Source organism: Nerophis ophidion, linkage group LG09 (assembly GCF_033978795.1).
Source record: "Nerophis ophidion isolate RoL-2023_Sa linkage group LG09, RoL_Noph_v1.0, whole genome shotgun sequence".
In the NCBI taxonomy this organism is placed as follows: domain Eukaryota; kingdom Metazoa; phylum Chordata; class Actinopteri; order Syngnathiformes; family Syngnathidae; genus Nerophis; species Nerophis ophidion.
The window spans coordinates 64,605,573-64,617,667 of NC_084619.1; the positions used below are offsets into that span (position 1 = coordinate 64,605,573).

At 38.8% G+C, this 12,095-nt stretch overlaps 1 protein-coding gene across 6 annotated transcripts in view; it reads left to right on the plus strand.

Annotated features, from left to right (window-relative positions):
* The window catches only part of mgmt (O-6-methylguanine-DNA methyltransferase), a 222,670-nt gene that overhangs the window by 164,947 nt on the left and 45,628 nt on the right, over window positions 1-12,095 (plus strand). Inside the window, exon 6 of one of the 6 annotated variants that reach the window (XM_061911570.1) lies at window positions 4,234-4,505. The exons of 2 other annotated variants lie outside the window; for them this stretch is intronic. In XM_061911570.1, the coding sequence (XP_061767554.1) occupies window positions 4,234-4,384 (151 nt within the window). In that variant the 3' untranslated portion in view covers window positions 4,385-4,505. Of the gene's footprint in view, window positions 1-4,233; window positions 4,518-12,095 lie in introns of those variants that run through there. 3 more of the 6 variants (XM_061911571.1, XM_061911572.1, XM_061911573.1) reach the window with 3 other exon arrangements.

Genomic DNA, 12,095 nt, shown 5'->3' on the forward strand with positions numbered 1-12,095 from the left:
TCAAAACAGGTAGATATTAAATGTTAGTACATGACATATATGATAATCCTAGAACAGGAAGTGGCGCCCACTGCTACATAGCACAGGTTCAAACCAGTAAGAAACAAGTTGTTGGCCACTTTTTGACTTATTAAATGGGAACTGAAAATGAAATTAATGCCTAAAATGCTCAAAACAGGTAAATGTTAAATGTTACTACATGACATATATGATAACCCTAGGACAAGAAGTGCCGCCCACTGCTACATAGCACAGGTTCAAACCAGTAAGAAACAAGTTGTTGGCCACCTTTTTTGACTTATTAAATGGGAACTGAAATGGAAATTAATGCTTAAAATGATCAAAACGGGTAAATATTAAATGTTAGTACATGACATATATGACTACCCTAGAACAGGAAGCAGCACACACTGCTACATAGCACAGGTTCAAACCAGTAAGAAACAAGTTGTTGGCCACTTTTTTTACTTATTAAATGGGAACTGAAAATGAAATTAATGTCTAAAATGCTCAAAACAGGTAAATATTAAATGTTAGTGCATGACATTTATGATAACCCTAGAACAGGAAGCAGCACACACTGCTACATAGCACAGGTTCAAAATAGTAAGAAACACGTTGTTGGCCACTTTTTTTGACTTATTAAATGGGAACTGAAATTGAAATGAATGCTTAAAATGATCAAAACAGGTAAATATGAAATATTATAAATGTTACTTCATGACATATATGATAACCCTAGAACAGGAAGTGGTGCCCACTGCTACATAGCACAGGTTCAAACCAGTAAGAAACAAGTTGTTGGCCATTTTTTTTTACTTATTAAATGGGAACTGAAATTGAAATTAATGCTTAAAACAATCAAAACAAGTAAGTATTGTTATTATAAATGTTACTACATGACATATATGATAACCCTAGAACCGGAAGCGGAGCCCACTGCTACATAGCACAGGTTCTAACCAGTAAGAAACAAATTGTTGGCCACTTTTTTGACTTATTAAATGGGAACTGAAATTGAAATGAATGCCTAAAAGGCTCAAAACAGGTAAATATTAAATGTTAGTACATGACATATATGACTACCCTAGAACAGGAAGCAGCATACACTGCTACATAGCACAGGTCCAAACCAATAAGAAACAAGTTGTTGACCACCTTTTTTGACTTATTAAATGGGAACTGAAATTGAAATTAATGCTTAAAATTATCAAAACGGGTAAATATTAAAGGTTAGTACATGACATATATGACTACCCTAGAACAGGAAGCAGCACACACTGCTACATAGCACAGGTTCAAACCAGTAAGAAACAAGTTGTTGGCCACATTTTTTGACTTATTAAATGGGTTATCATATATGTCATGTACTAACATTTAATATCTACCTGTTTTGATAATTTTAAGCATTAATTTCCATTTCAGTTCCCATTTAATAAGTCAAAAAGTGGCCAACAATTTGTTTCTTACTGGTTAGAACCTGTGCTATGTAGCAGTGGGCGCCGCTTCCTGTTCTAGGGTTATCATATATGTCATGTAGTAACATTTAATATTTACCTGTTTTGAGCCTTTTAGGCATTCATTTCAATTTCAGTTCCTATTTAATAAGTCAAAAAACTGGCCAATAACTTGTTTTTTACTGGTTTGAACTTGTGCTATGTAGCAGTGGGCGGCACTTCCTGTTCTAGGGTTATCATATATGTCATGTACTAACATTTAATATCTACCTGTTTTGGCCACTTTTTGACTTATTAAATGGGAACTGAAATGGAAATAATGCTTAAAATGATCAAAACAGGTAGATATTAAATGTTAGTACATGACATACATGATTACCCTAGAACAGGAAGCAGCGCCCACTGCTACATAGCACAGGTTCAAAATAGTAAGAAACAAGTTTCCCCCGTCCACAGTTTCCCCCCAATAATTGAAATGTGGACTCGTCAGACCACAGAACACTTTTCCACTTTGCAGCAGTCCATCTTAGAAGAGCTTAGTTCCAGCAAAGCTGGCGGCGTTTCTGGGTTTTGTTGATAAATGGTTTTCGCTTTGCATAGTAGTGCTTTAACTTGCACTTACAGGAACTGTATTTAGTGGCAGTGGTTTTCTGAAGTGTTTCTGAGCCCATGTGGTGATATCCTTTAGTGATTGATGTCGGTTTTTGATACAGTGCCGTCTGAGGGATGTTAGGTCACGGTCATTCAATGTTGGTTTCCGGCCATGCCGCTTATGTGGAGTGATTTCTCCAGATTCTCTGAACCTTTTGATGATATTATGGACCGTAGATGTTGAAATCCCTAAATTTCTTGCAGTTGCACTTTGACAAACTTAGTTCTTAAACTGTTTGACTATTTGATCACACATTTGTGGACAAAGGGGTGTACCTCGCCCCATCCTTTCTTCTGAAAGACTGAGCATTTTTTGGGAAAAAAAATTATTATCAAGCCCCCTAAATAATTTGGTGTGATTTAAAAAAATAAAAATAAAATTACAAAACATTTCTGAAAAAAATCTATATAATTATGCATAAATATGATTTTAGGTAAATAACATAACCTGTCATTATTCACAGGGTTTACCCTTAATGTAATTGGATGAGGATTTTTACTACGGCCACACCTTGAAAATGTGTTTTTTTTTAAACTTCAAAACAAATTAAAGTAATATAATATATTATAGCCCCCAGAAGAAATCTCAAAGTCTGACGCTATTTTTAACTTTTATTACCAATTCCAACAGGTTTTACCTCCCGTGCAAGACATGAAGGGACATGAATAGAGTCTCTCAACAAGAGTACATTCTACAACAACACCACAAAAATGTGCGAGATTTGTTGCTAGTTTTTCATTTTAAAAAGTGATTAACTGTTTTAATGGCTTTTTAACAGAACGGGAACATTGTGATGATAAAATGTATTATAGCCCCCATAAGAAATCACGCAAAATCCGACGCCATTTTTAACTTTTAGTGCCAATCGTACGGCAACATTCCAACAGGTTTTACCTCCCGTGCAAACACTTTTGTCTCGTGAATCCGCGCTTCCCCGGACACACAACAACACTTCCTCATTCTCCGCCAATCACCTTTCAGGCACGGGCAGTGTGTTTGTAAACATGGGGAAAACTGACATTAAATCAAAACCACACAAACATAAAACATTAACACCAGCTGGTCGTTACAGTATCAATTGATAAATATATACAACCCATTATTTGTGCAACCCCCCCCCCCCCCCCCCCCCCAACCCCTCTACCTCAAATAACAGCTCACCCCCAAATCCAAGTGATGTACCAAAAACCTGACCACCGAAATCCGCACTAGTGAAATCAAATGTAAAGAAAAGGCACCATTGTCTGGAGCGTTGTCAGCATGTCTGTGATGTGGCTGTGATTTTAATATATATCGCAGATATACCCGTGGACAACCAGCTACAAAATGTGCAAATATTAAGAGGACAGTGAAGAAGAGAAAGATAAACTAGAGCAACATCGCCAAGCAAGTGTGACGTCATAAGTTAGTCAGGGACAGACGTAGAATCTCTAACGATTAATACATTTTATAATAACACCAGAAAAAAATGCTAGATTTGTTGCTATTTTTATTTTTTTCATACAAAAAGTCATTAAAAGTCTGTAAACACTTGAAAAAATCTCGACAAAGTACATTGTACAAAAAGCAGCAACAGTTGAAAATATGGCAAAAGGATAAAATATAATATATATGTTAATTTATAATAACAGATTTGTTTTAAATGTATGTATTAGGGTTGTATGGTATCACGATACTATTATAGTACCGCGATACTAATGAATCATTTTCGGTATTATGCCGCCTCTGAAAAATACCGGGCCAATGACCAATGTATGATCCTGTAACTACTTGGTATCAGATCGATACCTAAATGTGTGGTATCATCCAAAACTAATGTAAAGTATCAAAGAAGAGAAGAATAAGTGATTATTACATTTGAACAGAAGTGTAGATAGAACATGTTGAAACAGAAAATAAGCATATATTAACAGTAAATGAACAAGTTGATTAATAATTAATTTTTACAGTTTGTCCCTCATTATGTAGACAAAATAATAGGTCTATAAATGACACAATATGTTACTGCATACATCAGCTGACTAATTAGGAGTCTTTGTCTGTTTACTAACTGATGAGAGTGTGGAAATAGGACCAAATCACACTAGTTCTCAAATCCCTTCACTGGCTTCCTGTTCCACTCAGGATTGAATACAAAGTCTCCCTACTAAACCCCCCCAACCCCTTTTACCTGGAAGAACAGCTCACCCCCAAATCCTCCACACGACACCCCCGCTCTGGACAGACTAACCTCCTCCAACCTCCATTCTGTGGAACGCTCTCCCTGACCACCTGAGGGCACCACAGACTGTGGACGCTTTTAAAAAAGGCTTAAAACTCCTTTTTTTTTTTTTTTTTTAGATATATGAGTGCTAGTTCTACCTATTTGGCTGTTCCAGTTTTTATTTTTATTTAATTTTATCATGTTTTTATTTTTAATACACTTTAGCAGTTTGAGGTTGTTTACTCATTGTAAAGTGCTTTTACAAATAAAATCTTCTACATATTTCCTTGAATTGTCGCCGGGGCGCTAATTTATTAAAACCTCTTCTCACTCCAGCATTTACCAAAGGCATGCGGTAAAGGCAAGCATGCGCTAATTATTTTTAAAACTTCTTCTCACTCCGGCGCTTACCAAAGGCATGCGGTAAATTCAGGCCTGCACTTATAAATTTGAGTGTGATGTAAGGATACCATCATGAAAAGCACATTTAATTAAACATTTTTTTATTATGGTCTTACCTTTCCTTATAAATGAAGTCCATGCGCAGCTCCTTCTGATCAAAAGCATCGATAACTTGTTTATAGAAGTCTTCCTTATCTTTCTTCAGTTTTAAAAGTCTCTCTGTCTCGATGGAAAGCTTCCTTTATTACCTCCTGCTTCGATTGAAAGTCCAGTTTAGGAAACTGTTTTATTTTAGATATGTAATCCTCCATGTTAAAAGTGCAAGCGAGAGGAAAAAAATAAACGATCGCTGCTCACTCTTTCTGCTTGTTGTCACTTCTTCTGCAGCCGAGTAGTCGCAAGAAGGATCACTAGCGCCCTCTACCACCAGGAGGCGGGAGTCATTTAATGACTCATATTTGACACACGTAGCTACGATATATTAATAAAACATAGATGCTTACTGTTCTTTTTAGCATATTCAATAGCTTGGAGCTTAAATCCTACTTAATAGTTCGTAATATTATTCCCTTTTTGTGATTTCAAATGATTGAAATCAGACTCTTGCGTTTTGAAAATGATGACAGGTGAAGTGTCACACATGACGTGACGAGTTTGACCCGGTGGAAAGTCGTGACGTGACGAGTTTGACCCGGTGGAAATCCTAGACATGCGCTAATAAAAATAATATTTTGCGAAACGAGTTTGACCCGGCGTTAATCCTGAGCCGGCGGTAATGCTAAGCATGCGCTAATTATTTGGCGAAACAAGTTTGACCCTGCAGTAATTCTAGGCAGGCACATACTATATACCCGGCGGCAATTCCAGGAAATACGGTATATATTATTATTAGATGTTATTTGGCGTAACCATGCAGCACTCGGATGTTAGTTGGTGTAACAAACAGGTCAGACCTTCGCAAAGTTGAGTCAAAGCAGTTAGTTTTCTCTCCACAAATATGCCGGGTCAGCAGTCGGACATCAACTATTGTCACGTTTCTGTCCTGATGGCGCTGGTCCGGCCCGCACGAGCACAAAGCTGCCATTAAAGTCCTCAGAGCGGATGCGTAAGCTAATATTCCGCTTTTAAGGTCAGGTGGAATTGTTGTTCCTCCTGGGAAAGTGCGGCTTGATAAAGCGCAAACAAAACCTCCTTTCTGAATGCGTGTCCTCCATGGCCTCCGTGAAGGTTTCGCTCCTTTATACCCAATTCCCAGCATGCACGGCCATTGTGGCTCTTTCAACCAGCAGCTCTCCATTGACTGCCTCATTGTCCCGCCGAAGCTTTTGTGTGTGCGCGCTATCGTCCGCGTGCAATCTCTCACCTGAACGCCCGCGCCGATGGTCACCTATAAGGCGGCCGAGTCGCCCGTGGAGACGCCGCCATTAACCCGGCTAATGAAGGAATATTTATCGTACCAGCCATAATCAAATGGACAGCGGCACTCGCTAAAAACGAGGCTGTTAGTCGCCGTGCACGATTCTTGTGCAAAACATCATCCGGAAGTTTTCATCTTCATGTGTGACATTTATTCTTAAAGGGGAAGTGCACTTTTTAAAAAATGTTGCATACCATATTTCCTTGAATTGTCGCCGGGTATATAGTATGCGCCTGCCTAGAATTACTGCCGGGTCAAACTCGTTTCGCAAAATATTATTTTTATTAGCGCATGTCTAGAATTTCCGCCGGGTCAAACTCGTCACGTCACGAGTGACACTTCCCCTGTCATCATTTTCAAAATAGAGGAGGCTGATTTCAATTATTTGAATTCGCATAAAGCAAAGACGATTAAGAGCTATTCAGTAGGATATAAGGTCCAAGCTATTGAATATGCTAAAAAGAACAGTGATCAGCTATGTTTTGTTAATATACCGTAGCTGCGTGTGTCAAATATGAGTCATTAAATGACTCCCGCCTCCTGGTGGTAGAGGGCGCTAGTGATCCTTCTTGCGACTACTCGGCTGCAGAAGAAGTGACAACAAGCAGCAAGAGTGAGCAGCGATCGTTTATTTTTTTCCTCTCGCATGCACTTTTAACATGGAGGATAACATATCTAAAATAAAACAGTTTTCTAAACTGCACTTTCAATCGAAGCAGGGGGTAATAAAGGAAGCTCTTCATCAAGACAGAGGGACTTTTAAAACTGAAGAAAGTTAAGGAAGACTTCTATAAACAAGTTATCGATGCTTTTGATCAGAAGGAACTGCACATGGACTTCATTTATAAGTAAAGGTAAGACTATAATAACGTTTTTTTTTATTAAATGTGACTCGACATAAAAATAAATTCAATCGGAGCAGAAACATAGGATGAAACGCTAACCGCCCATTGAAAATACATGGGTACGGCTAGTAGCTACTATTAGCAAACAGACAGACCTACCAACTCGGCGCATAAAAAGTGCAGATGGCCTTAAAACGCCACAACAGTCCGGCACCATATGTAAGTACCCAAAATACTGACTCGACATACAAAGACATTCAATCGGAGCAGTAACATAGGAGGAAACGGGATTAAAACCCGATGCTAACCGCCCATTGAAAATACATTAGTACAGCTAGTAGCTACTTTTAGCAAACAGATAGACTTACCAACTCAGTGTAATATCTTAACATCGACACACTCTCTCCTCGCAACGTGGCCCTGATGGTCGGCACCTATAAGTTTACAATTAGTTGTAAAATATTGGACAAATGTTTTTACGATATGCAGGCAAACGACAACTTTAAAACATACCGGCTTAGCTACGGCACCTGGCAGCCATCTTGGTATAGACGATCACAGCCCCTCCCTCACGAATGTTGGTGCATGCGCACCAGCAGCAGACTGTACGGGAAAAAAACGGGAAAAAAAAAACGTCTTTATCACTGTGTCTGCGCACGGCGGCTGTCTTTGAAATGTTTTTCGGTGCAGAGGTTCTTTGAAGGCTAATACAATCAAAACCGTAGCAGTAATTAAAACTCTTTCATTAAATTTTAATCAGAAGGGTTCAATCTCTATCGGGTGGTAGTTTGAAGCCGACACGACAAACGCGCTCAGAGGAGATAATGTCTGAAAAAAGGTGACCGGTTTTTACTAAACTTTTGTTTTGAAGGGGGAATTGCAAATTTCCTGTTGGTTTTTGCTGGGGGTTGTCAATATATGAAATGTTGGTCTAAGTGAGACCTACATAGGGGTGTTTGTTTCATGTCTCTATGACATTCCTACTGGAAGTTACAGGCAGTTTAGTCGGTTTTCTTCCTAAGAGCAGTTTTGTCTGTGTTTTATTCCTAGGGGGTGCTAAAGCGCAATTTTGAGTTTTGGGATTAGGTTTTTTGATTAGATCGCAATTTTTGAAAGTCCTGATGTGTGTCCAGTTTGGTGAGTTTCGAAGCATGTAAAAGGGGTCAAATTACAGCTCAAAGAGGCAATGGTGAGTGTTTTTACAAAACTTTTGTTTTGAAGGGGAAATTGCAAACTTTCTGTTGATTTTTGCTGAAGGATGTCAGTTTATGAGATATAGGTCTAAGTGAGACCTACATAGAAGTTGTTGTTTCATGTCGCTACAACATTCCTACTGGAAGTTACAGGCAGTTTTGTCTGTGTTTTCTTCCTAGGGGGCGCTAGAGCGCAATTTTTTAGTTTGGGGTTAGGTTTTTTTGATTAAATTGCCATGTTCACCAGTCCTGATTTGTGTGTCAAATTTGATGAGTTTTGAAGCATGTTAAGGAAGTCAAATTACAGCTCAAAGCTGCAGAATAATAATGAAGAAAGAATAAAACGCTATAAATTCAATAGACATTTGGTCCCTAACAACAGAGGGGAAACATCATAAAAAGGATACAAAGTGGATTATAAATTATATTTAAAAGGTGCATTAACTAAAAAGAGAAGTTTTCCAATGTTTCTTAAAAGTGTCAACACGGTCAAGGTCACGGAGAGACTTGTGCAAGTTTTTCCAAGTATCATTATCACTGGAGGGCAATGCCTAGCGAAAAATGATACACCACGCACTCTCAGAGGATACAACAAGATAGAGCTGGTGATACAAATATCAACGGTAATATTAACAAGTTTTTTGTTTTTTTTATCACAACATCAATTTTTGTTGTATTTGTTGTTGCCCACGACCGTAAGTAATAGGTTCCTGGTCACAGGAGGACTTTTGATGGAAATATATCGCTATGGCAACGTTCCCTCTAAGGTGTGCACCTGTGCATTTTCTGCCGTGCAAACAGGCGCACATATGGCACTCAGCCAGTGATGTGTTTACAGCCACTCAAAAAGTAGGACAACTCCAACATTGCACATAATTGGGTCATTCCAGGTCGTTACGCTATGACTTATCAATCAACTGTGTGCTTATTCTACTGTCATTTATTAAGCATCCTAATTTATAAATATTAACCATGGAATGTTGTTATTATATTAAAGAAATACTAATAAAAATATATATTTTACAAACAAAGTTACAGGAATGTACAAAACCACAAAAGCAGTGAAGTTGTCACGTTGTGTAAATGGCAAATAAAAAGAGAATTTGATGATTTGCTGATCCTTTTCAACTTATATTCAATTGAATAGACTGCAAAAACAAATTTTTTAATGTTCACACTGAGAAACTTTTTTTGTTTTTTGCAAATAATCATAAACATAGAAATTGATGTCAGCAACACATTGTAAAAAAAGTTGCATGCTTACATCTCATTGTGCAACATGTGAATGTTTTAATGCAACCCAGACATACAAGACTAGCACACAGCTCATGAAAAACTATATATTTAGGGACCGAATGTCCCTTTGGTTTTATTATTAAAATAATAATAGCGCCGCCTCTTTGAGCTGTAATTTGACCCCCTTAAAATGCTTCAAAACTCACCAAATTTAACACACACTAGGACTGGCGAAAATTGGGATCTAATCAAAAAAACAAAACTCAAAATTGCGCTCTAGCGCCCCCTAGGAAAAAACACAGACAAAACTGCTTGTAACTTCCGTTAGAGACATGAAACAAAAACCTCTATGTAGGTCTGACTTAGACCTACATTTCATTCAATTACATCCTTCAGCAAAAATCAACAGGAAGTTGGCAAAAAAACCCTCAAAACAAAAGTTTCCTAAAAAATTTAATTTTTGCCTCTTTGAGCTGTAATTTGACCCCCTTAAAATGCTTCAAAACTCACCAAACTGGACACACACATCAGGACTGGAAAAAATTGCGATCTAATAAATAAAAAAATCAATCCCCAAAACTCAAAAATGCGCTCCAGGAATAAAACACAGACAAAACTGCTCCTAGGAAGAAAACAGACAAAACTGCTTGTAACTTCCGGTAGAAATGTCGGAGAGACATGAAACAAAAAGCTCTATGTAGGTCTCACTTAGACCTACATTTCATTCATTTACATCCATCAGCAAAAATCAACAAGAATTTGGCAATTACCCCTTCAAAACAAAAGTTTTGTTAAAACCCGTCACCTTTTTTCAAACATTATCTCCTCTGAGCGTGTTTGTTGTGTCGGCTTCAAAATTGCACAGGAAAGAGATTGAACCCTTCTGATTAAAAGTTGCGCAAAGAGTTTTTCTGACTCCCTTCAAAGGAGCCTTCAAATAACTGCTGTGCTGATGGCTGCTTAAAAGCAGGAAGCACCAGCGTGACCACGCAATGCAGAGAAGGTAGGTACTGTGCGGGTAAAGATATGTTGACTGGGTGAAAGAAGTAGGCACCGGTTTGACTCCAGGATACGGAGAAGGTAGGTAATGTGCAGATAAAGATATGTTGTCTGGGTGATGGCAGGAAGCACCAGCATGTATGGGTGAAAGAAAGAAGAACCAGTGTGACCCCAGGATGCAGGGAAGGTAGGTAACGTGCAGGTAAAGATATGTTGAATGGGTAAAGGCAGGAAAGACCAGCAAAAGTCAGTCCCGGCCATCGCTGCTTGCAGCTTTAATTTGTTATTGTCATTGTAAGTAGGCCAAAACATTTATATTAGAAAATACTCTCATGAAAAATTTGAGGGAACATTGGGCCGTACCTAAAACTGCCCTGGTTCCAGCCTTTGGACCCTGACTTAATGTATTAAGTGATTTTTTAAATTTTTGGGGGCGAAAAAGTGATTATACCCATAGAAATAAAAATAGTCTGGCTGTTTGGTGCCATTATTAAGTTGAATATGACAATTTCTGTAGTACGCATAAAGCACCACCAGGGGACAGCATGGTGGTGCAGGCACTTCCTGTTGCCGCTGAGTAGGAGAAGGTTTTATGCTAACAAGATGCTAACAAGGTGTATTTGATGCTAGTGCTAATAGCGAGGCCGGCGTTCAATATGGCCGCCGAGGATCCTAATAGAAAAAAGGAGCTTGCTGAATACAACAATCCACACCAGCAGATGTTTGAAGTGTGGCCCTCGGCAAGTCTGGCCCAGATCGATATTGCTTTCAATATTTCTCTCCTTTGACAGATAAGCAGCGTCTTGATAAGAGCGGCAACATATGGGCTCGCTCCCTTTTGATTGGCTGACCCTTTGACCTTCGTGCCTGAGAGCGAGAGGCAGAGAGAGGGGGGGAGGTGGGGCGGCACACGGGGTGGAGGGGGTCTGGTTATGGGGCGTTATTGACCCGGCTTTTATAAATATTTAATGCACACATTAAGATCATGGCGGAGGGCGGCCATTAGAGTTCTCCAATAAAGAGGCTCTCAGAATGATTGAGTGGCGTGGCCGAGCTGCCGGGGCCACGCAGGAACCTGCTGAGAACCTCCAGACTTGCCTCACAGCGCTGGAAATTGGCAACAACTGAGCAAACATGTCATTTTTGATTGTACTTGCACCCTGGAAACTTGTCTCCTCCTTTTTTCGGCTCAGCTGCCCGTTGTTTCTCCCGCCACGTTTTGCACTTTCACTTTCACTTTCCCGCTCTTCTTCCATTGTGCTAACTTTCATCTTCGTAACCCTTTTTAAAGCAGCCTGTGTGTAACGCTTGATCCTGATGTAATAGTATGATTGTTATATATAGATAAATTGTTGTAATCAGATTAATCACAGGTTGCATATTTAAAATTTGCTAAAAAATATATATATATATATATATGGACACAATGGAGTCAAACGGGGCTCTCTATTTTGCCCACAAAAATTTTTAAATAACCAGCCAAAACCCGCCAACAATACTTTATTTACATCTCGTGACCAGAATAATAACAACATATTACAAATGTTATTATAAGTACTAAAATAAATTCTAGCTTGGAAAAACAAGAGCTAATTAAAGCTGCAAGCAGCGATGGACGGGACCGACTTTTGCTGGTCTTTCCTGCCTTTACCCATTCAACATATCTTTACCTGCACGTTACCTACCTTCCC